This window comes from Bufo bufo, chromosome 3 (assembly GCF_905171765.1).
Source record: "Bufo bufo chromosome 3, aBufBuf1.1, whole genome shotgun sequence".
Lineage (NCBI taxonomy): Eukaryota > Metazoa > Chordata > Amphibia > Anura > Bufonidae > Bufo > Bufo bufo.
Genome location: NC_053391.1, coordinates 355,872,789 through 355,898,778, shown reverse-complemented (window position 1 = coordinate 355,898,778; position 25,990 = coordinate 355,872,789). Strand labels below are relative to the sequence as shown.

Here is a 25,990-nt window from a genome sequence, read left to right as displayed (position 1 = left end):
ATCTGGGAGACTATCTGCCAGTCTAATACACCCTTAACCCACATGCATTACTGAAAATTAGAAGAATCAACCAGTTACATGGCAAATGTATTTTGCCATTCACATGAGTCAGCTATATAAAATGGTTAAATTCCTTCACTAGTAGCCATAGGTTTGTCAATGTCTCACTTGACCTAGCCAAGTAGTTGGTTCTCAGGGAGAACACAATGCTCTTTTTATGACATTTCCTCTTAACATGCTAGCCCAATTTCTTATTGAATTTCTTATTATTAAGAGCACTTCCCCTACTAAGTACCTCACATTACATCCCCTACAAGCTACTTCCTGTGCCCTTACAAGAATAATCCAAGACCTCAAAGAACAGACACAGTGATAAGAGAACTCCTATAGAATAGCTGTGCTAATCAGCTGCCTGCATATCTTTTCAAGGGCTGGCTTCCCCCCATACCCAGGAAGACGCCCGATTCTACTACAGTAAGCTGCACCCTTTCTCTCCGCATCTAATTGTATTTGCAACAATAACAAGAAACTTTATTTCCGTGTTAGTCCCCATGTTTTGTTCTCCGCTTCACAATGCTAGCGCTTGTAGATCTTTTTTATGTTGTAATTAAAAACTCCTTATTGTGTTTTTCAGACATGCCAGTCCAGCTACAATACAATACTTAAAGGGTAACTGTCATATTTTTTTTTTATTTGCTAGTTTATTAGAGTTAGGCCTCATGCACACGACCGTATTTTTTTGCGGTCCGCAAAACGGGGTTCCGTTTTTCCGTGATCCGTGACCGTTTTTTCGTCCGTGGGTCTTCCTTGATTTTTGGAGGATCCACGGACATGAAAAAAAGGTCGTTTTGGTGTCCGCCTGGCCGTGCGGAGCCAAACGGATCCGTCCTGAATTACAATGCAAGTCAATGGGGACGGATCCGTTTGACGTTGATACAATATGGTGCAATTTCAAACGGATCCGTCCCCCATTGACTTTCAATGTAAAGTCAGGAGTTAATATACCATCGGATCTGAGTTTTCTCCAATCCGATGGTATATTTTAACTTGAAGCGTCCCCATCACCATGGGAACGCCTCTATGTTAGAATATACCGTCGGATTTGAGTTACATTGTGAAACTCAAATCCGACAGTATATTCTAACACAGAGGCGTTCCCATGGTGATGGGGACGCTTCAGGTTAGAATATACTAAAAGAACTGTGTACATGACTGCCCCCTGCTGCCTAGCAGGTGCTGCCAGGCAGCAGGGGGCAGCCCCCCCCCTGTAGTTAACACATTGGTGGCTAGTGTGGCCGGGCCCCCCCTCCCTCCCCTGTAGTTAACTCATTGGTGGCCAGTGCGGCCGGCCCCCCCCCCTCCCCTGTAGTTAACTCATTGGTGGCCAGTGGGCCCCCCCTCCCCTGTAGTTAACTCATTGGTGGCCAGTGGGCCCCCCCTGCCCTGTAGTTAACTCATTGGTGGCCAGTGTGGCCGGCCCCCCTCCCTCCCCTGTAGTTAACTCGTTGGTGGCCAGTGGGCCCCCCCTCCCTCCCCCTCCTAATTAAAATCTCCCCCCTATCATTGGTGGCAGCGGAGTGTACCGATCGGAGTCCCAGTTTAATCGCTGGGGCTCCGATCGGTAACTATGGCAACCAGGACGCTACTGCAGTCCCGGTTGCCATGATTACTTAGCAATTTGTAGAACCATTACACTTACCTGCGAGCTGCGATGGTCTGCGTCCGGTCAGGAGCTCCTCCTACTGGTAAGTGACAGGTCCGGCCGAGAGCTCCTCCTACTGGTAAGTGACAGGTCATGTCACTTACCAGTAGGAGGAGCTCTCAGCCGGACCTGTCACTTACCAGTAGGAGGAGCTCCCGACCGGACGCAGACCATCGCAGCTCGCAGGTAAGTGTAATGGTTCTACAAATTGCTAAGTAACCATGGCAACCGGGACTGCAGTAGCGTCCTGGTTGCCATGGTTACCGATCGGAGCCCCAGCGATTAAACTGGGACTCCGATCGGTACACTCCGCTGCCACCAATGATAGGGGGGAGATTTTAATTAGGGGGAGGGAGGGGAGAAGGCCCACTGGCCACCAACGAGTTAACTACAGGGGAGGGAGGGGGGGGCCCACTGGCCACCAACGAGTTAACTACAGGGGAGGGAGGGGGGCCGGCCGCACTGGCCACCAATGAGTTAACTACAGGGGAGGGGGGGCCCACTGGCCACCAATGAGTTAACTACAGGGGAGGGGGGGGGCCCACTGGCCACCAATGAGTTAACTACAGGGGAGGGGGGGGGCCGGCCGCACTGGCCACCAATGAGTTAACTACAGGGGAGGGAGGGAGGGGGGGGCCGGCCACACTGGCCACCAATGTGTTAACTACAGGGGGGGGGCTGCCCCCTGCTGCCTGGCAGCACCTTCCATGCAGCAGGGGGCAGTCATGTACACAGTTCTGTTAGTATATTCTAACCTGAAGCGTCCCCATCACCATGGGAACGCCTCTGTGTTAGAATATACTGTCGGTTCTGAGTTTTCACGAAGTGAAAACTCAGCTATGAAAAAGCTTTTATGCAGACGGATCTCCGGATCCGTCTGTATAAAAACTAACCTACGGCCACGGATCACGGACACGGATGCCAATCTTGTGTGCATCCGTGTTCTTTCACGGACCCATTGACTTGAATGGGTCCGTGAACCATTGGCCGTGAAAAAAATAGGACAGGTCATATTTTTTTCACGGCCAGGAAACACGGATCACGGATGCGGCTGCAAAACGGTGCATTTTCTGATTTTTCCACGGACCCATTGAAAGTCAATGGGCCGCGAAAAAAAACGGAAAACGGCACAACGGCCACGGGTGCACACAACGGTCGTGTGCATGAGGCCTTAGGCATGTATACTTGTCACGGTGGGGAGTGGGGGAAGCCCCCCACTGTGCGGTGTCAAAGGGTAAAAGGGGATCAGCCTGGCCAAAAGGAGTAATAAGGGAGCAGGTCACCTCCTACCGCGTCCCTAATCCTCTCCCTGACTCCTCACTGTATGAGCGGACCCCGATGGTAGGACGACTCATACTCAGGATTCCTAGAGACCCTAAGTCGCCCTGGTAATCCCTCACCAAGAAGCAGGGAAGAGACGACCTGTTCATCCCAGTCATGGAGGAACAGAAGTCTCTATCTGAGGCCAGGCTGCAAGGAGAGGGGAACACATACAGCTATAGAGATGGCAGGTTTCATCTGCTCATAGAACATTGTCGCAGAAGCATTGTTGAATATCCAGGCAAATTTGAGATGGGTTGCAGTGTTTTTTTGGACAGCAACGGCTTACTTCATGGTGCCCTTGTTGTTTTTGCAGTTTGTAGAGTCTTCTGTTGGTCTCTTGCTGTTAAAGGGGTTGCCTCACTTCAGCAAGTTGCATTTATTATGTAGAGAAAGTTAATACAAGGTACTTACTAATGTATTCTGATTGTCCATATTGCTTCCTTTGTTGGCTGGATTCATTTTTCCATCACATTACACACTGCTCGTTTCCATGGGTACGACCACCTTGCAATCCAGGAGCAGTGGCCGAGCTTGCACACTTTAAAAAAAGTGAGGCCTCTCTGGTGGCCGGGACCGTGGGAGCTCACATAAACTGGTGCTTTTTTCTATAGTGTGCAAACATGGCCACCACTGCTGGATTACAGGGTGGTCGTAACCATGGAAACGAGCAGTGTATAATGTGATGGAAAAATGAATCCAGCCAGCAAAGGAGGCAATATGGAGAATCACAATACATTAGTAAGTGCCTTGTATTAACTTTCTCTACATGATAAATGCTATTTGCTGAAGTGACACAACCCCTTTAACCTTTGGTTCTTTGAAGAATGCCTGTGGTGCTTTTGAAATAATGTTAAAATGAATTTTCTCCATTTCTCGATAATTTGTCTAACTATAGATTGCTGTATACCCAGGTCTTTAACAATGTTTTTGCAGACTTTTCCGCTTTATGCATGTCTCTAACATGTCTACTGAGGTTTCCTAAAAGCTGCTTGCATTGAAACATTTTTCACACAGACCAAACTTTCTTGAGAAGAACTGATATGTCAGTAACCAGGCATTGTGTGCCTTTATTAATAGACAAAGCACCTATCTCATCTCCTTAATTGAAACACCTTTTACAAATTAGCTCTTGACGAAGTCCTTAACATGGAGGTTCACTTAAAGGGCTTCTGTCACCCCACTAAACAGTTTGTTTTTTTTTGGTTACTTATAATGCCTATAATGCGATTTATGCATACATACTGTCATTAATCATTTTCGTTCAGCAGATTCTGTTAAAAACTTACTTTTAAAATATGCAAATTACCTGGTAGCAGCCGTATCCTCCTATCCTAAAGACGTCCCCTCCGCATGCTGATTGACAGGGCCAGCGGACGGGATCTTTCTCTGCTGGCCCTGTTTGCATTCAAAATCTGGCACCTGTGCCATACCTGTCTTCAGTCGGCGCAGGCGCACTGAGAGGCGGACGCTCGCTCGGTCGCTCCATCCTCAATGCGCCTGCGCCGATGACGTCACATCTACACCCGGCGCAGGCGCATTGAGAAAGGAGTGACCGAGCGAGCGTCCTCCTCTCAGTGCGCCTGCGCCGACTGAAGACAGGTACGGCGCAGGCGCGAGATCTTGATAGCAGACAGGGCCAGCAGAGAAAGATCCCGTCCGCTGGCCCTGTCAATCAGCATGCGGAGGGGGCGTCTTTAGGATAGGAGGATGCGGCTGCTACCAGCAAGTAGCCGCCCTACTTGCTGGTAGCAAGGTAATTTGCATATTTTAAAAGTAAGTTTTTAACAGAATCTGCTGAACGAAAATGATTAATGACAGTATGTATGCATAAATCGCATTATAGGCATTATAAGTAACAAAACAAAAACAAAAAACTGTTTAGTGGGGTGACAGAAGCCCTTTAAGGCTGTATTACACAGCCCAATGTGGTAGACAATTATCGGGAGTGAAGCGTTCTCTCCCAGCAATCGCCTGCTTGCTAGCGGAGGAGACCACTGCTATTACATGCAGCGATCTCCTCCACAACATGGTTAGGAGCGATCCCTATGCCATCACTCATCTCCATGCTGTATAGTGGTTTACCAGCGGCAGATCATTATTAGACACTCTGATATGTCACCCGCAAACGATAATTTTGCTCATTCATAGGGCAATCTGTGGCAGTATTTCACTGACAGATGATCGCTAACAAGCGAACACTCGTTAGCGATTATCTGCTGAAAAATCAGGCAGTATAATACAGGCTTTACTTTACTCCTTACACAGTTTATGGTTTGTCTATAAGTTATCTAACAACCAGACCACATTTTATTAGTAATCAATGCAGAGATTCACGTCATTCCAAAAGGGCTCATTCGTTTTTTTTCTTGCGGCTGTGTAGTCCTGCATCTTTCTGCCAATTCCTATGTTTCTATGTGTTCATATGTTTTGTTACTCACAAGCCTAATCCTGCCTGTGTTTAGTCTTCAAGCATAAAGTAACAATAGATGATGGAGTCACCAGCTTGTAGTTTCCTCTAGAAACCCATTACAGCACTTATCAGATGAAGGCAGCAAGTGTTTCCTCATTATGCTGAACTAAGAGCACAAAAGTCAAGGTCAAATGCATCACTCTAGAGATTTAGTTTATATTCGAATACACATACATATGGATAGAGATAAATTAGAGCTCATCACTATTCAAACTCATTTACAAGTCATCATTTCAGCCAGAATTATTATATAACTGATTATAACTGCTCGTCCCATTCAACTGAATAGGATGAGCAGTTGTAGGTACACTGCACCGCATTTGCAAAGAAGACGGAGCGCAGGTCATTTTGAAGAGGAAGTAGCGCTCATATGAGCACCACTATTCCTTCAAATAGGTGAGTCAGACCCCCACCAATCTGGCATTGATGACCTATCCTAAGGACAGGTCATCACTATTTAAGTCAGGGAAATTATTATAATCTTACAAAATCCTTGCATCCAGATAAAAGTTAAACTTTAGATTTCTAGAAGGATCTGCTGACAATTTAATGTCAATGGAGACCGCCCGACTCACTTCCAGGCAAACAGGTCTTACAGCATTAGGACTTGCCTGGCTGGTCCTTTGCTTCACTAGAGATAAGCAGTGCCAATGGGTGACTGGTGGACCTATATCCCCCTCCCTCCAAAGAAAAAACTTGGCCAAAAAGTTGTAGAGCTAATAGTTACTGGTTAGGGAGAATAGCTGAAAGGCAAGCAGAAGCCGAAAAAACAAGTCATCTCAGTGACCAGATTCAGTTGAAACGCATTTTAAACATTCCCTTTGGACACAACTCCTCATATCTGTCATTTGCTAGTGGACGGAGGAGAGAGACCCAAATACACATTAATAACCACGTTCTTCTAAAATTGGCCGGTTCAGTTGACGTATCTAATGTTCATGGGCTGCTTTACGTAGCATTAGCCAATAAAATTGTATCTGTCAGCTGGTATCAGTCATGTAATAGACTTGTCTTTGGCTTGCATTCCATTTTTCTGTGCCTATGACGGAGATGTGCTTTGCTTTATAGACCTGAGATGGGTCACTTTAAGGGATAGCTTCGTGAAAATGTCATGTATGTAACTGAGGTGAAAGAGATTTCTAATAATAATTATCTAATCAGTCAACCATTTAGTATTTGGTGCTCTTAACCCAGACCAAAGATTTAAAGAGACACAGACTACTCACACCACTGTTTTCACTCCATATTTTTCATACTTTTATAATTATGTGATAGTCAATGAATAGTTAAAAAACATGCTACTCTAGACTCAATTGGGCTCATTTATTAAACTGGTGTAAAGTAGAAATGGCTTAGTAGAACTGGCCCATAGCAACCAATCAGATTCCACCTTTTATTTTTGACAGCTCCTTTGGAAAATGAAAGGAGGAATCTGATTGGTTGCTATGAGCAACTAAGCCACTTCTACTTTACACCAGTTTGATAAATGACCCCACATGTCTTAATCTGGACCACAATTTTCATGCGCCAACTGCTATCTCTGATGTCACTAGGATTGCTACCTGACCAGTAAGTGACTGGCATGTCTGGAAAATAAAACAGAGAGATATATGTTGGTATTAAAGGGATTGTCCAGGATTTTACGATCGATGTCCAGGCCAGCAATATCTAATCGGTTAGGGTCTGACACTCTGCCACCCTGATTAGAGGGGTCTGACACTAGTGTTGATCGCAAATATTCTAATCGTGAATTTTTATCGTGAATATTGGCACTTTGAGAATTCACAAATATCTAGAATATAGTGCTATATCTTCGTAATCGCAAATATTCTAGATTTTTTTTAATCAGTACCCATGATCCCTCACTGCTTCTAGCTTGTTGGCCAATGAGAAGGCTGCAATATCTTTGACTTTAGGAGTAGTGTTGATCGCGAGTTTTCGTATCACAAATTTTTATCGCAAATTTTCCGATTGCCGATTTTTGCAATCAAGAAAATAATGACTGGAGATCACGAATTCTCAAATATATGACTAATATTCGCGTAATATTGCGAATTCAAATATTGCCCCCGCCGCTCATCACTGTCTGACACCCCGAACGGGAGCAGCACTGCATTACCAGCTTTGTCCACTACACAATGGACGGATCTGTGTCGTTCCAACGCCTGATCTACCCGGAAACAGCTGATCAGCATTGTTGCGGGCCCCCTGCTGGTCAGATGATTAGATACTAATTACCTGTCCTGAGTATAGGTCATCAATAGTAAAACCTGGAAATCCCCTTTAAGTTTTCCCTGGCAATAATAATTGTTGAAAATTTGTCTTGCAACTCAGGGAGCACTCTTATTATTGTGACCAGGGTTAATGACATAACCCCCTCACTGCCCTGGACCACACTATATGCTGATGTTAAAGGGGTTTTCCGAGACCTATATGATATATCCTCAATATTCTTAGGATAGGTAATTATTATCTGGTTAGTGGAGGGTCTGCCTCCAGCCACCCTGCCAGCTTGTGATGTCCCATGGCCTTTTTGCAGTTCAACCCACTCTTTAGATAGGTGTGATGCTGTTTCTGAGAAGAGAGCAGCAATGTTTTTCTAGTCCTGGCCACCAGGGTTGAATTCACTAGCCTCTTCACTACCCTAGACCCCAGGGATTTTAAAATAACACTGTCTTTTGAAGCCATGTCGCCAACATCAAACCCCGTTTTTATCCAAAAGGAATCTAGTCCTAGACAACATTTTTAATGCCTTGTTAAAACATACTGATCTAAAATAAAGAGGTCTTCTAACCACTCCTAGATTTAAAGGGGTTGTCTCATCAGCAAAAAGCATTTATTATGTAGAGGAAGTTAATACAAGCCACTTACTAATGTATTGTGAGTGTGCATATTACCTCCTTTGCCGGCTGGATTTATTTTTTCATCACATTATGCACTGCTCGTTTCCATGGTTACAACCACCCTTCAATCCAGTAGCTGTGGTCATGCTTGCACACTATAGGAAAGAGCACCAGCCAATGCTTTCCCATGGTCCTGGCTAGGGATCAACCGATATTGATGTTTTAGAGACGATACCGATAATTTCAGGCCGATAGCCGATAATTTATACCGATATTTTATATCTCATAATATATATTATATTAGTTGGTAGTCACTGAGGTGGTGGAAATTTGCATTTGGCACTAGTATTAAGGCTGAGGTCAGCCTGTATTTGTGGGCAGGGCGTCGGCACCCTATATATACCTGCCTCCCCCGTTCTCCAGTGGTGTGACTCACTTACTTCAGTAGGAGGAGCCACATCTAGCTGCCGTTACAAGCAAGCCACCTTTCGTCTCCACGCAAGCCTCGCATCGCAGAGCGCTACCATTCCGGACAGATTTCTTCAGGCCCCAAGTAAGTACCGGGAGCTCGGAGCCCTCAGCTTCTTCTCCGTCCCCTGCCAGGGTTCTCTTCCCGCGAGAAGTCCACACGCCTCGTGTGCGGGCCACGGTGGAACGCACGTACGTCCGCCGGCGCTCCATGTACTTCCAGCAGAGCGCCGAGCGACTCCCCCCACACACGTCCGCCGCCCACTCCTTCAGGGACGGAGCAAGCGACGGGGGACAGCATTCCGCAGCAGGGCACAAGTCCAGGGTCCCCCCCACCACCCACCCACCTCTGAAGCACCGGGTCGGGTGTAACATTTTTAATGCCTTGTTAAAACATACTGATCTAAAATAAAGAGGTCTTCTAACCACTCCTAGATTTAAAGGGGTTGTCTCATCAGCAAAAAGCATTTATTATGTAGAGGAAGTTAATACAAGCCACTTACTAATGTATTGTGAGTGTGCATATTACCTCCTTTGCCGGCTGGATTCATTTTTTCATCACATTATGCACTGCTCGTTTCCATGGTTACAACCACCCTTCAATCCAGTAGCTGTGGTCATGCTTGCACACTATAGGAAAGAGCACCAGCCAATGCTTTCCCATGGTCCTGGCTAGGGATCAACCGATATTGATGTTTTAGAGACGATACCGATAATTTCAGGCCGATAGCCGATAATTTATACCGATATTTTATATCTCATAATATATATTATATTAGTTGGTAGTCACTGAGGTGGTGGAAATTTGCATTTGGCACTAGTATTAAGGCTGAGGTCAGCCTGTATTTGTGGGCAGGGCGTCGGATCAGGGTGTCACCTGGATCGTCCAGGCCGAGTTCAAAATGCTGCATGTCACCTGGATCGTCCAGGCCGAGTTTAAATGTTGCATGTCACCTGGATCGTCCAGGCCGAATGAAATGCTGCATGTTACCTGGATCGTCCAGGCCGAATCCAATGTTGCACGTCACCTGGATCGTCCAGGCCGAGTTTTAAATGTTGCATGTCACCTAGATCGTCCAGGCCGAGTGTAATGCCGCATGTTACCTGGATCGTCCAGGCCGAGTGTAATGCTGCATGTTACCTGGATCGTCCAGGCCGAGTTCAAATGCTGCATGTCACCTGGATCGTCCAGGCCGAGTTCAAATGCTGCATGTCACCTGGATCGTCCAGGCCGAGTTCAAATGCTGCATGTCACCTGGATCGTCCAGGCCGAGTTCAAATGCTGCATGTCACCTGGATCGTCCAGGCCGAGTTCAAATGCTGCATGTCACCTGGATCGTCCAGGCCGAGTTTTAAATGCTGCATGCCACCTGGATCGTCCAGGCCGAGTTTTAAATGTTGCATGTCACCTGGATCGTCCAGGCCGAACCCAATGTTGCATGCCGCCTTTATCGTCCGGGCCATGTGCAATGTCGCATGGCTCCCGGATCTTCCGGGTCGGGTGTAATATTGCATGTCACCTGGATCATCCAGGCCGAGTTCAAATGCTGCATGTCACCTGGATCGTCCAGGCCGAATGTAATGCTGCATGTTACCTGGATCGTTCAGGCCGAACCCAATGTTGCATGCCGCCTGGATCGTCCAGGCCATGTGCAGTGTCGCATGGCTCCCGGATCGTCCGGGCCAGGTGTAATATTGCATGTTGCCTGGATCGCCCAGGCCAAATCCAATGTTGCATGTCACCTGGATCGTCCAGGCCGAGTGTAATGCCGCATGTCACCTGGATCGTCCAGGCCGAGTTTTAAATGTTGCATGTCACCTGGATCGTCCAGGCCGAGTTTAAAGGTTGCATGTCACCTGGATCGTCCAGGCCGAGTTCAACGTTGCACGTCACCTGGACCCCGCCGGGCCAGCTGCGGCAGACCTCAACTATGTCAGTTGTTTGTTACCTGGATCGTCCAGGCCGAGTTTTGAATGTTGTATGTCACCTAATTCTCCCAGGTCTAGCCTCCACAGATACCTGTGATGTTATTGTTCGTTACCTGGATCATCCAGGCCACGTTAAATGTTGTACGTCACCTGGATCGTCCAGGTTCAGCTACCGTTGACTCCATGTCATTTATTTTGTCTCCCGGGTTCCCCAAGACAATCTAACCGCTTGGCCGACAATTAGACCGCCAGGGCCAGCCGCCCGGCTACCACACTATGTCAGGCGGAGCCCTCCACACTCCCGCACGCTATCCTGACCCGCCTTTAATTAAAAGCCCCCCGGACGGCGAAGGGTCTCACGGTCCGCATCTTGCCTCCACGGCTACGTTATTCAGTCTACTTAATGTTCCCCCTCAGATTCCTAGAAGTGTCTACCGACCACCATCGTCTCCAATTCAGGCAAAGCCCCGCAAGGTAAGAAATGCGCAATAAGGGTAAAAGCATCGGTAGGTCCTATCCATGCATACCCCAGTCTGTATATACTTTGTTAGTTCTTATTGTTGGTTCTCCACAACCTAGGAGCAGGTCTTGGCCCGGTTAAAAGACTGGTCCACGATGTCGCAGGTGTCCGACATAGAGGACAACGGTTCCATGCTAGGCTCTTCGATTTCGGGCCGGGCCAACAACGGGTCCCTCCGGAGCTGGACCATCCCAAGACTGATCATGGAGCTGAACAAAAGAGGGATTCGGTATCCAGCTTCTGCCAGGAAAGCCGAACTGTATAGGCTACTGACAACAGAGGCCGGGCCCTCAGAGGAACAAACCTCCCTTCCGTCCATTCAACTCTCATTGGCCCAACTCCAGTCCTCCATCAATGGCTTAGTCAGCTCTATCTCAGACATCCAGTCCAGGGTGGGGGTCCTGGAATCTCAGCCGTCAGTGTCCGGTCAGACCCAGGCACCAGCACCATCCCTGCTTCTCCCACAGCTTCTTCCAGGTACACTCATGCCCCCCCCCCAGATTGCCCCATCTCATTTCTTACCAGATAGCCTCAAAAAGGATATCTTGGGAGGGAGGGATATAAACCTAGCATCGATCCTGATAGCGTCCCAAGACGCCCCAGAAAGTCGAGTGATTAATTGCGGGGACGTGTCAATAGTCCTGAAAGCAAAGGACGCACGCATGAATAGAAAGTTGACCATCCCCGAATTCGTGCTGGCCTTCAGCATATACAGGGATGTGGTATGTTCAGCCCAGCCAGATAGGAGGGAGGAACTGGACAAATACCTATATCGGGTCACCGACCTGGGCCAGAAATATGGTGGATCGGCTTTTTACGATTTCCACCGGTCCTTTTCCGCCAAAGCAGCAGCAGCGCTCGCCCAATTCCAGTTTGTCACTAATTGGGCGGAGATGGACATGGAACTTTTCTGCCGGAACTTCGCGGGTCTCCGGGCTCCCACATGCGCTAGCTGCCAATCCATATTTCACTCCACCGAATGGTGCCCGAACTCCAACCCTGCTACTCTGCAAGGGGCGTGGCCCGGCCCCTCCGGAATCCAGGGGAACTCCGGCACAACCGACAAACTAGGGAGACCCATAGTGTACCTCGGCAAGAGCCAACTATGCAACAACTTTAATCTGGGAAGTTGTATCTTTAACGCATGTAGGGCCCTCCACATTTGTTCACTATGTTTCAGAGCCCACCCTCGCTCCACGTGCCCTAGGAAGAAGTCCAAACATCTATGACTAACCGACATCAATGTCAAATTGCTGTCGGGGCTCCTCGAAAACCACCACGACCGAGCCTTCGTGGAGTTCCTGATATCTGGCTTCCACAAAGGGTTTCATACAGGGATAATCGCCCTTCCACAAACCAATTGGGAGGGTCGTAACCTACTATCCGCTAGTCAGGACCCGGAAACAGTCAAATCTCTGCTCCAAGCGGAGGTCACTAAGGGTTTTTTGTTGGGCCCCTTTTCTGATTTCCCCTTCCAGCACTGGCGCATTAATCCAGTCGGCATTGTGTCTAAACAGTCGTCAAATAAAAAACGTCTCATCTACGACTTGTCCGCTCCACATGCTTCTTCCACCCCAAGCCTGAATTCCCTGATACCTTCAGACGAGTATTCAATGCGTTATTCCTCCATCGACCAGGCAGTACAACTCATTTTGCTCTCAGGCAAGGGCTCTTGGCTCACGAAGGCAGACATAGCCGATGCTTTCAAGCTGCTGCCTGTTCGGCCGCAGCTCTGGGGCTACTATGGCATCAGATGGTCCAACAAATTTTACTTTGCAAACCGTCTCACTTTCGGATGCAAAAGCAGTCCCTGGATTTTTGACCAGCTGGCGAAAGCGCTCCACTGGATCTTGGTCCACCACGGTGACTTGCCAATGGTTATCCACTATTTAGACGACTTCCTGATAGTCGAAAAACAACATCCTCACCCGTCCGGCCTAGTCACGCTACCGGAAACCTTCAGACAGTTACAGGTTCCGATAGCTTCAAATAAAACAGAAGGGCCAGCCACCCAGGTCACCTTCCTAGGCATCATTCTGGACACTGTCCGGATGGAAGCCAGGCTCCCAGCAGAAAAACTGACCAAGATCCGAACAGTCATAACTAAAGCCAGACTCGCAAATTCCGTCACCAAAACGGAGCTCCAGTCTCTTCTGGGGATGCTTAACTTTGCGACCAGGGTCATGCCTCAAGGCAAATCATTCATGTCGAGGTTGCTTCAGCTTCTCCCCGAAGCTCAAGATCAAGGCAGCACCATTCCCCTAGATAGTCATGCCAGAGCAGACCTGTCAATGTGGGAATCTTTTCTAGCGGACTGGAATGGCATTGCTTTATTCATCCCCCCTCGAACCACGCTCTCACCCATTGTTTTTTCGGACGCAGCAGGGTCAGCCGGGTTTGCAGCCATTTTCGGCAACCACTGGTTGGCAGGTGGGTGGCCCCTAGAACTAAGCTCAGACACAGAAGCCTTAAAGTCATCTCCTCTACTGGAGTTATATCCAATAGTCGCCGCGGCTCGAGTCTGGGGCGAACAGTGGGCCAACTCCTCCGTCTTGTTTGTCACGGATAGTCAGGCGTTGGTCGACATCCTGGACAAACAGCCAAGTCACCCAGGATCATGTCTTTGCTGCGCAGGCTGCGCAGGCTAGTATGGCTATCCCTTTCCCTCAACTTCCGTTTTTCAGGTGAACACATTCAGGGCCAAAAAAATGTAGCTGCAGATGCACTGTCCAGATTTTAGGTTTTCTTTCAGGGGATGCCCGACGCGGATCCCACGGGGGCCTCAGTCCCAGCATACCACACCCTAGTCATGGGTTAGAAGCTTTGGTTTCAATGGCGAAACACCTCATGGGCCAGTCTCAGTCTCGTTCGATCATTTTAAGCTTCGCTATCCTCAGGACGGCCGGGATGAAATATCCTACCTTCTGGCGTTCATAGCCTTCTGTCACTCCCAACAAAAACTTTCACACAGTACCATCAAATTATACCTAGCAGGTCTCCAACATCACTTCATCCTCAGTAACCCAGGTCACTTTTCCATTTTTTCAAACCAGGCCATCAAGGCGGCTCTCAGGGGAATCCAAAAAAGTGCCAAACAGGCCCCCACCAGCAGGCAGCCAGTATCCAGCGAGTTGTTCAGGGACTTGTCTGCCGCCCTGGACGGCAACCCTTTTGGGCCCCTCACCAGCACGGTAATTCAAGCGGCCATGTTCCTAAGCTTCTATGGCTTCCTCCGGCCAGGAGAGTTCACTGTCAGCTCGCTGGGCCATGGCTGTCTCGGCACAATAATCATTTCATACTCAGCCTCCCGCTGACCAAGACAAGCCAGAGGGGGGCACCCACGGAAATAAAATATTTCCCCGCCCAGAACAACTGGTGCCCAGTCCAGATCCTCAACAAGTTATTGTCCCTGTTACGAACAGCACCTCCTGACAGTCCTCTCCTGCCGTTCAAAAACAAGCCACTCTCTTCAACCCAATTTATATCCCATATCCGCTCCCCTGGCGGCCGGTCTCGGGTACGACCCCAAAGTCATTTCGGGCCATTCATTCCGCATCGGGGCAGCATCTGCAGCGTCAAAGCACAGGGTCCCCGCTCACGTCATCCGGTCCATGGGGCGCTGGAGATCGTCTTGCTTCAGCAGGTACATCCCCGATCCACACAGGGAAATCTCTCAGGCTTTCCAGTTATTGGCATTATAGATTATGCATGGTGGAAGGAATTCGAATAAACTGATTTAGTCAACACAGTGTCCTTGACTTTTTGCCCTCTCCAGGCCTACCCACGCCTGTGGCTCCAGGCACAACCCAGCCATATAGTTCAGGTTCGGCATGCCTTACCCACGACCAAGACGCGTTCAGCCCTGCCCATAAGTATTAAGGCTGAGGTCAGCCTGTATTTGTGGGCAGGGCGTCGGCACCCTATATATACCTGCCTCCCCGTTCTCCAGTGGTGTGACTCACTTACCCCTCCCTCCCATCCCCTTTTCTCACACTCCAACAGGGTATGCCCTCTCCAGGCCTACCCACGCCCGTGGCTCCAGGCACAACCCAGCCATATAGTTCAGGTTCGGCATGCCTTACCCACGACCAAGACGCGTTCAGCCCTGCCCATAAGTATATTATAAATGTAAATTATAAATTAATAAAGTCCTTAGTTGGTTGTCAATTTATAATTTACATTTATAATATACTAGTGCCAAATGCCAATTTTCACACCATCCCCCCCTCCTCACTGACTTTATTAACCCCTATCAGACCTCAGATCAGACCTTTATTAACCCCTATCAGACCTCAGATCAGACCTTTATCAATCCATATCAGACCTCAGATGAATAAAATAAAAAACTCTGGGTCCGGCGTCTCACTCCCCTGTCTTCTCCGGCCCGCGCTGCACTGACAGCGTGCAGCATCAGGTCATAGTGCGCCCATCAAAGAAGACCAGGGAGGGTGAGTATTGGAAGCTCTTTCTGTGCTTCTTCCCTGCTCCCAGAACCCGATGCATACTAGTGCGCGCTTCCATAATAGAAGCGCTCACTAGTATTCGCTTTATACGCATTATCGGTGTACTGGCAAGGTTAGATGCCGATACCTATAATGTACAAAATCCTGAATATCGGCCGATAATATCGGTACTTCCGATAATCGGTCAATCCCTAGTCCTGGCCACTAAAGAGGCTGACACTTTTTTGCAAGCACGACCACCGCTGATGCATTGCAGGGTGGTTGTTACCCCTGGATACGAGCAGTGTATAATGTAATGGAAAAAGGAGTCAAGCCGGCAAAGGAAGCAATATGGACAATCACAATACATTAGTAAGTGCCTTGCATTAACTTTCTCTACATAATAAATGCTATTTGCTTAGGTGACACAACCCCTTTACGTGTTGAACCTCATCCAGTGTAATAAGTTATACCCTATCCACAGTATAGGAGATTGCTAATATATTGGTGGAGATCCTACTGCTGGGACCCCCACAGACCATGAGAAGAGGGACTACATACCCCATGGGGCCCAATAAATCGGAGCGGCTCACTGCGCATGCACACAGCCGTGCATAGCTGAGTGCTTATACTCTACTATCTCGGGCAGTCCCTTAGAGATTAATTTATTGCAGGGGCCCGCCTGTTCTTAAAAACTGTGTGAAAACAGACTTTTTTTTGTCATCTTTGTCACGGAACCATGAACCAGACGTACAACAAGAGATAAGTGAAAATAAGAAGGCTTTATTGAAAATAAAGCTGTAAAGCAAAAGTCCAAACGGATGGTGAAACCGAGCAGAGTCTTTGCGAAGCCAGAGGTCAGGAACCAGAAGGGTAGTCAGACGAAGCCAGGATCAGGAACCAGCAGGGTAGTCAGACGAAGCCAGGATCAGGAACCAGCAGGGTAGTCAGACGAAGCCAGGATCAGGAACCAGAAGCAGCAGCAGTCTTAGAAGCATGTGAACACAAGAGGACCAAGCAAGGAACTGAAGCCACAGACCTCCTATATATATGAGCTAGGCATCCAGCTCCTCCCAGTGGGAAGGAGGAGCCGCAGGGTGGAAGGCTACAAGAAACCCAGAAACCAAGATGGCCGCCAGCACATGTCAAACGAAGGAGAACAGCAGGAAGGTAAGACCATGACAGTACCTCCCCCTCAAGGGCCCCTCCTCCGCGGAGCACAAAACGGTTTCTGAGGGAAGCGTGCGTGGAAGGCTCGGAGCAAGGCCGGAGCATGGACATCTGCGGAGGGAACCCAGGAACGCTCCTCTGGACCATAACCACGCCAATGGACCAAAAACTGCAACCGACTGCGGACCAGGCGTGAGTCCAGGATATTGCTCACCTCATATTCCTCACGATTGCCCACTTGGACCGGACGAGGCCGAGGAACCGAGGAAGTGAAACGATTACACACCAGTGGCTTCAACAGGGAGACATGAAACACGTTGGAGATCCGCATGCCAGGAGGAAGCGCAAGGGCATAGGCTACCGGGTTTACCCTGCGAAGCACTCGGAAGGGACCAACAAAGCGAGGCGCCAGCTTGGGGGTGGGCACTCGAAGGTTGAGGTTGCGGGTGGACAACCATACACGGTCTCCGACCTGGTAGGAAGGAGCAGGCGCTCGTCTGCGATCAGCCTGGAGTCTCTGGCGCTGCGCAGAGACCTCAAGGGACTTCTGGATCTGTACCCAAGAAGCACGTAGGACGGAAAGGTGATCCTCCACAGCCGGAATATCCTGGGGAGAGAATACCTCCGGTAACACGGCAGGTTGGAACCCATAATTGGCCATGAAGGGAGACGTCCCAGAGGAAGAGTTCACCGCCGTGTTCCTGGCAAACTCAGCCCAAGGCAGGAGGTCAACCCAATTGTCTTGGTGATCGGAGACATAGCAACGAAGGAATTGCTCCAAGGCCTGATTGGATCGTTCTGCGGCCCCATTGGACTGAGGGTGGTAGGCCGAGGAGAAGGAGAGATGAATCCCCAACTGGGAGCAAAAGGCGCGCCAGAACCTGGACATAAACTGACTCCCCCGATCCGACACAATCTCCTTGGGCAAACCGTGCAACCGGAAGACCTCCCTGGCAAAAATCGTGGCCAACTCTTGTGCAGAGGGTAACTTCTTGAGAGGAACACAGTGGCACATTTTGGAAAACCGATCCACAATCATGAGAATGACCGTATGGCCTCGGGATGCAGGGAGGTCCACAATGAAATCCATCCCCAGGTGTGACCATGGGCGCTCCCCGGTGGCTATGGGTTGCAGAAGGCCCAACGGAAGGTGCCGAGGGGACTTACTCTGGGCACAAACGGAGCATGCCGCTACATATGCGGCGATGTCGGAACGTAGGGAAGGCCACCAGAATAGACGTGAAACAGCCCAGGACAGCTGATTCTTTCCAGGATGCCCCGCGGTCTTGGAGTTATGGTAGGTTCGCAACAACCGAGTGCGCAACTCCTCAGGCACAAAACATCTGCCGTTGGGTCTCCCAGAGGGAGCACCAGATTGAGCCGCCAAAATCTGCTCACCCAGGGGAGAGTTCAGGCTGGTGCGAATGGCGGCCAGGATCTGATTCGGAGGTATGACCGAAGTCGGAATCGACTCCTCCCTGGACAGCTCGGAGTACTGCCGTGATAAGGCATCCGCCCTGATGTTCTTGGAACCGGGTAGGTAGGAGACCACGTAATTAAAACGTGACAAGAACAGAGCCCATCTGGCCTGACGTGGTGTCAATCTCTTGGCCTCAGAAAGGTAGGTCAGATTCTTGTGGTCCGTCAGGATGAGAACCGGAACCACCGAACCCTCGAGCAAGTGCCTCCATTCTTTAAGGGCCTGCACGATGGCCAATAACTCCCTGTCACCAATCTGATAGTTGCACTCCGCGGAAGAAAGTTTCCGGGAGTAAAACCCACAGGGAAGCAGAGGACCCTCTGGTGTTCTACGCTGAGACAGAAGGGCGCCTACTCCCGTCTCAGACGCGTCCACCTCGAGGACAAAGGGCAACCCAGGGTTGGGATGCGACAGAATCGGAGCCGACACAAAGGCGGACTTTAGGGCCTCAAAAGCTCGGATGGCCTCGAGCGGCCAGACCTGGGAATTACTGCCCTTCCTGGTCAGATCCGTGAGAGGCTTGGCCAGCATGGAAAAGTCCCTGATGAACTTCCGATAATAATTGGCGAAGCCCAAAAAGCGCTGCAGGGAACGAAGACCACTGGGCTGGGGCCACTGTAAGACAGCCGAAACCTTCTCAGGATCCATGGAGAACCCCTCAGCGGAAATGATGTAACCTAAAAAGGTTACCTGGGATCGGTGAAATTCGCATTTCTCAAGCTTACCGAACAGCTTGTTCTCTCGTAACCGTTGCAACACTCGTCTGACATCCAGAATGTGGGCCTCCATGGATTCAGAATATACCAAGATGTCATCCAAATAGACCACCACACACTGCTGCAACAGGTCACGGAAAACATCGTTGATGAATTCCTGAAAGACTGCGGGCGCATTGCACAACCCAAAGGGCATAACCAAGGATTCATAATGACCGGTCCTGGTGTTAAACGCGGTCTTCCACTCATCGCCCGCCTTGATCCTTACCAGGTTATATGCCGCCCTCAGGTCGAGTTTGGTAAAGACCGTGGCCCCTTTAAGGCGATCGAACAGCTCGGAAATCAAGGGTATCGGGTAAGCGTTCTTGATCGTGATGCGATTGAGACCCCTGTAATCGATGCAAGGCCTCAACTCACCGCCCTTCTTTTTCACAAAGAAAAATCCAGCCCCTGCCGGGGACGAGGATTTGCGAATGTGTCCGCGTGAAAGCGCCTCCCTCACGTACTCCTCCATGGCCTCATTCTCCGCTACCGACAGTGGATAGACTTTGCCACGAGGAGGAACGGCACCAGATTGTAACTCTATGGCACAATCGTATGGGCGGTGCGGAGGTAGGGCAACCGCGCGCACCTTATCGAATACATCCCGGTACTCCTCGTATTCAGGAGGCAACAGAGAGTCCGAGGAAGTACACAGCAACTTGACAGACCCATGGATGCAACTAGCCCCACACTGCGGTGACCACGAGAGGATCTCGACCGATCTCCAATCGAAAGTCGGATTATGCTTCTGGAGCCAGGGGTACCCCAAGACCACCGAGTAGTGTGGAGACGAAATAACCTGGAGGCAGACCGACTCTCTGTGAACGGCACCAATGGCTATCCCCACTGGAAGGGTCTCATGAGTCACGTGTGGCGGCAGAAGGGGTCTGCCGTCTATCGCCTCAAGAGCCAGTGGGGAACCTCGAGCCTGCAGAGGAATGGAATTGGCGGCAGCGAACACACTATCAATGAACAAACCACCAGCACCAGAGTCCACCAACGCCTGGGTCGTCACCGAGCCCCCGACCCAGGAGAGGACAACAGTGATCAGTGGTTTGTCAACACGGGAAACCGGGGACGAGGAGACTCCACCCAAGATCTGCCCCCGACAGGATCTCAGGTACGAGCGTTTTCCCGGACGGTTCGGACATGCCAACCGAAAATGCCCACCGAGACCACAGTACATGCATCGGCCCTCGCGTCTCCGGAGTGCCCTCTCCCCCTCGGACAGGCGAGCAAACCCCAGCTGCATGGGTTCACCCCCAGACAAGTCATCCCCAGGAGGCGTGGGAGGAGAGGGAGGCACGGGTGGGACAGCAAACGTAGGCACCAATCTGTTAGAAGACCTCCGCAGGTTCTCCTTAAAGGAAGGTCTCTCCCTGAGTCTGGTGTCAATCAAAATCAGGAAAGAAATAAGAGACTCGAGCTCAACTGGTAGGTCCTTAGCTGCAACCTCATCCTTCAAGGCATCCGAGAGACCATGAGAGAAAGCAGCGACCAGAACCTCATTATTCCAGCCCACCTCTGCTGCCAGGGTACGAAACTCAATGGCGTATTCAGCTACGGATCGTGAACCCTGTCTGATGGACATAAGGAGCTTCGCAGCAGAGGCAGCACGAGCCGGCACATCGAATACCTTCCGAAGAGAAGCAACAAAACCGGAAAACTCGGCAACCACCGGATTGTTGTTCTCCCATAAAGGGCTGGCCCAGGCCAAGGCCTTGTCCGAGAGCAGCGAGATCAAGAAGCCCACCTTTGATCTCTCAGTAGGAAAGGCATGTGGCAGCAACTCAAAATAAATGCCCACCTGGTTAAGGAAACCTCGGCACTGAGTTGGCTCTCCCCCAAAGCGCTGTGGAAGAGGGGCAGAACCGGTCATACCCCGAAACACCGCAGGCGCAACAACAGGTGTCGGGGTAGACTCTGGCGCAACAACCGGAGCGGCAGTAGGAGCTAGCCCAGGAGCGACAACCGACCCATCGGCAACGGGAGCGAAATGAGCCGTGCGTTCAAGCAGGGTTTGCAACGCCACAGCGAACCGACCCAACAGGTGATCCTGCTGATCAAGTCTGGCAACCAGCGTGGGTAGCGAGGATGGCCCTGTACCGTCAGAATTCATGGCTTGGTCCTAATGTCACGGAACCATGAACCAGACGTACAACAAGAGATAAGTGAAAATAAGAAGGCTTTATTGAAAATAAAGCTGTAAAGCAAAAGTCCAAACGGATGGTGAAACCGAGCAGAGTCTTTGCGAAGCCAGAGGTCAGGAACCAGAAGGGTAGTCAGACGAAGCCAGGATCAGGAACCAGCAGGGTAGTCAGACGAAGCCAGGATCAGGAACCAGCAGGGTAGTCAGACGAAGCCAGGATCAGGAACCAGAAGCAGCAGCAGTCTTAGAAGCATGTGAACACAAGAGGACCAAGCAAGGAACTGAAGCCACAGACCTCCTATATATATGAGCTAGGCATCCAGCTCCTCCCAGTGGGAAGGAGGAGCCGCAGGGTGGAAGGCTACAAGAAACCCAGAAACCAAGATGGCCGCCAGCACATGTCAAACGAAGGAGAACAGCAGGAAGGTAAGACCATGACAATCTTGCATCACAAAAAGTAATACCAAGCGATCAAAAAGTTGTATGTACCCCAAAATGGTACCAAGCAAACCATCATCTCATCCTGAAAAAAATTAGCCCCTACATAAGACAAATCGCCCGAAAAAAAAATAAAATGTAGCTTTCAGAAAATGGCAACACAAAAACAAGATTTTTTTCTTTTCAAAACTCAGTTTACTGTGTAAAATAAACAAATATACATATTAGATGTCGTCGTGTCCATAATGACCAGCTCTATAAAAATATCACATGATCTACCCCCTCAAGTGAATGCTGTAAAAAAAACAAAAAACTGTCAAACAGCGATTTTTGGTCACCTTGCCTCACAAAAAGTGTAATACCAAGCGATCAAAAAGTTGTATGTACCACAAAATAGTACCAATGATAACGTCACCTCATCCCGCAAAAAACAAGCGCCTACATAAGACAATCGCCCCAAAAAATTTAAAAAAAAAACCATGATTTTAGAAAATGGCAATGCAAAAACTTGGAGGTTTTTTTTTTGCCTTCCTCTGGATGAACTTGCAGGATAACAGGCCGAACTGGATGGACAGAGGGCTTTTTTCAGCCTTACAAAGTATGTTACTATCTCGGTAAGCGCACTGACCAGCAGAATAAAGATAACGTCATTTTCCCTTTATTTGGTTTTTGTGGTACCACAACCCCTAAAGTAAACACATCAGTTGTCGTAAGGGCCTGTTCCAACTCTCCAGTGTTTTTTGTTTTTTTTTTGCCCTAAAAATTTCAAGCCATCATAAGTGAATGTCCAGACTGACCCAGGCTGGTTGTTGCTTTTGCGAAAGACCTACCTTGCGTTGCATACAACGTTGTCTTTAGTCTACATGTCTCAAATAATTTTAGCAAGGCTATGTTGTATTTGTTGGACACTTTGCTCCAAAACTACAGGTTAATAATTGTCTATCTTGTCAATTTCTAACATAACATCTGATAATTCTTCACCATAGAACTGCAGATACCTCATTAAAAAAAGATATCATCTTCCACTGCTTGACAGCCAGGTCCAGAAGTGCTGGTAGCATGTAGGAATAAGCGCCATACAGTAGAAATGGCCGGAGACCTGGTTTTCACAAGCACCGTTCTCTAGTACTTGCTTACTTCCATATACTTAGGAAGAAACAGTTCAGATCTAGAGTACAACGCTCATTATTTTACCTTTATTATTGTCTGTTTATTTTTACAGATATAAAACCCTGTAGACGCCATCGATAGTTCCTGCCAATATAGATCACAGTCTTGTCTACAGCTGTTCTTAGAGTTAACAATGAACTTGCAGATCTTTTAAGTTAACTTTATTTAGAAGTAAAATAATCCTCAGAAATGGCTATATGTGAACCGAGCTGCTGACAATATTGTAGGACATGAAACAGTAATTATGGAATTTGTGACATTGTGATTATTGAATGACAAACCACCATAGAATTAACTGAGCGCAAAAGGAAATCCAATACTGCACGGGTTGACCCCATTCATGTGTCTCCAGTGTCATCCAGAAGTTCCACCTGTCACAAGGGCAAGGCATAAAGTCATCTCAACTCTTCTCTTGTCTGTTGCGGTTAAGAACTGCCTTTGGGGTAAATTCCAACTTTTCTTTCAAGCTAGTGACTTGCGTAAGATCACGTCCTGCCGCCTCCTGTAACGCCCTTTCCTCTCTCTTTTCCGAAATGCTCAGCTCCTCCGTAATCTGTTGTGGAGTCCCACGAATAAACCATTCCAATTGGTATCCTACTGTACCAACCACAAGTGCCACTGGAAAAGTGACGTATGGGGCATATGTCCTTAGGGCAGCCCACAAGACAGGCCACATGGTTCCTCAGGTAATGTTACTGAAAAGCAGGCAAGTGAAGACCTACAGATATAAGAAAGATTATTAATATCTGTTCTTTGCTGTAATGGACAGTGTACAATAATAGGATGGATAGATAGATAAGAACAAAAAATTCCATGGCACTTCCCAAAAAAAATGGTGTATTTATTACACCAGATGCAACGTTTTGGTTCGCTCTATGGAACCTTTTTCTGCTTGAAAAAGGTTCCATAGAGCGAACCGAAACGTTGCATCTGGTTTAATAAATACACCTTTTTTTTTTGGGAAGTGCAGTGGAATTTTTTGTTCCTATTATTACTTGGAGGGTGGATCGTTTCCGCAGCCACTGGCACTCCGTCTCTTCATCTTGTCTGCAGTGCTGCCCAGCAAACTTATCTTTTTGTCTAGATAGATAGATAGATTGATTGATAGATAGATAGATGGATGGATGGATAGATAGGAGATACTAATGTATAATGTATAATTTTTAGACCTGCCAATAAAGCTTTGATTTGATAGGAGATAGTTAGGAGATAGATAGATAGACAAGAACATGATAGATAGATAGATAGATAGATAGATAGATAGATAGATAGATAGATAGATATAACCTGCCACATACTTTTGCATTAGAGGAAACATGTTTTAAAGTTTTTTTTTCCAGAAGTTTGATATTGATGACCTATCCTCAATATGACCCCCATCTGTTCCTTAGCCAGTGATGTCACGTTTATCGGTCACATGAGCGAGGTGCAGCTCAGTCCCATTCAAATGAATGGGCCTGGATGCAATACCAAGCACAGCCACTTACCAACGTACGATACTGGTGCTTGCTAAGTTGTAAGGAAGCCACAGCCTTCATCACCGTCTCTTCAAACAGTTGATCAGCTGGGGTCCCGTGTGTCCGACCCCCACTAGTTTGATATTGATGACCTATCCTGGTGATAGGTCACCAATGTCGAACTCCCGGGAAACTACTTTAATATTAGAGAGATGTCTGACTAAGGTTACAGGCCCACAGCCTTAGGGTCAATTCACACGTCCGTATGTGTTTTGAGGATCCGCAAAACACGGACACTGGCAATGTGCGGACAAGAATAGGACATGTTCTATTTTCTTGCGGAACGGAAGTGCGGATCCGGAAATGCGGATGCGGACAGCACATTGAAAATGAATAGGTCCGCACCTGTTCAGCAAAATTGCGGAACGGATGCGGACCCATTTTGCAGGCGTGTGAATGGACCTTTACAGTACAATACTGAGAGATATTGATAATATGTCATCGGATTTCTATCCAGTGCAATGTCGATATGGAGTTTTTAGGTTCTCCCCGTATTTGAGTGGGTTTCCTCCGGCTTTTTCCCACACCCCAAAGACATACTGATAGTGAACTTAGACTGGAAGCTCCATTGGAGACGGCAAGCAATGATAATGTCTGTAAGGCCCTGCATATTATGTTGGGGGGTTAAATAAAAACTTGGGCTCCAGTGCTCCCCACCGGTGTTCATTTTCCTGGATGCAGCAGTGACGTCCCGTACACGTCTGAGGTCGGTGAGCGGATGCACAGAATGTCACCGCTGCTGGACCAGGCACGACTCTAGGGGCAGGAGAGAAAAATGATATCGCCTCGCTTACTTTATCCCATTTGCAGCTGATGCCCGGTTTTTATGAAACTCGAATAATCTTTTTATCTTTAGGGACATTTTGGGGTGTGTCACATAATGTCGGGTATGGGACACAGGGCTGAACACATTTTGATGCCAAAGACACTGGGGCACATTTACAAAGAACGGCGTTTTGGGGGGTCCATGATGGTTTTTTCAAAAAGCAGCATGCTTTAAGTACGGCATTATTTCAGGCATTTTCCAGTCTACAGACCTTTCTATTGAAACAAAAATATAAAATGTTTGACACAAAAAGTTAATAAAAAAACACATGAATGTTATGCCATTTTTTTTAAAGCATAAAAACTGCCATTATAAGCCAGGTTTTAGAGTATGTTCACACATTGTGGTGAGAAAACACACGCAGTTCTGCCGCAGCTTTGCAGTGCGGTTATTTGCCTTGTGTTTTCTCCAGGTCAGACATTTTACCTGGAAAACCACATTGCAAAAGTACATCAAACGCAGCTTCTATTTATGGGACACCTCCTATCAGCTGGCATCATGTAGTATCTACATGGCACATGCCCACTGTACCTGCTGTGACCTACACCACTAGTGGTAAGTGTATGAGAGCTGCGGGGTCACAGGCTGGCAGAGCACCAGGAAATGGGCACCGGTCCTCCCCACACCACTGCAATACAACTTCTATGAAGTGAAGCAGCCACCAGAGTATAGCACAGACTACACACAGCCACCTACCAACTGCCAGCCCGGTAACCTGCTTATAACACCTACTGCACCGAGCAGGCGAAAGGACCTTCCGTGATGTCATGACCATGTGATCAGTC

The 25,990-nt window shown here is 48.5% G+C and overlaps 1 protein-coding gene and 1 long non-coding RNA gene across 3 annotated transcripts; one reads left to right on the top strand and one right to left on the bottom strand.

Moving 5' to 3' along the window:
• Positions 1–347: 347 nt before the first annotated feature.
• LOC120995367 lies at positions 348–23,032 on the top strand. Its single transcript, XR_005777581.1, has 3 exons — positions 348–474; positions 635–669; positions 22,915–23,032. It is a non-coding gene; the product is annotated as an uncharacterized LOC120995367 (long non-coding RNA).
• Positions 23,008–25,990, bottom strand: SMIM12 (small integral membrane protein 12). 2 transcript variants are annotated; one of them, XM_040424514.1, is made up of 2 exons: positions 25,902–25,990; positions 23,008–23,580 (listed from the first exon to the last, which is right to left on the bottom strand). In XM_040424514.1, exon 2 carries the CDS (start codon positions 23,536–23,538, stop codon positions 23,263–23,265), a length of 276 nt encoding a protein of 91 aa, XP_040280448.1. In that variant the 5' UTR covers positions 23,539–23,580; positions 25,902–25,990; the 3' UTR covers positions 23,008–23,262. The 2 variants fall into 2 exon arrangements, with proteins under 2 accessions (XP_040280448.1, XP_040280449.1); XM_040424515.1 differs by lacking the exon at positions 25,902–25,990 and adding an exon at positions 23,858–23,974.

Coding starts and splice junctions, on each gene's coding strand:
- SMIM12 (XM_040424514.1), bottom strand. CDS start 23,538: ATGTGGCCTGTCTTGTGGGCTGCCCTAAGGACATATGCCCCATACGTC.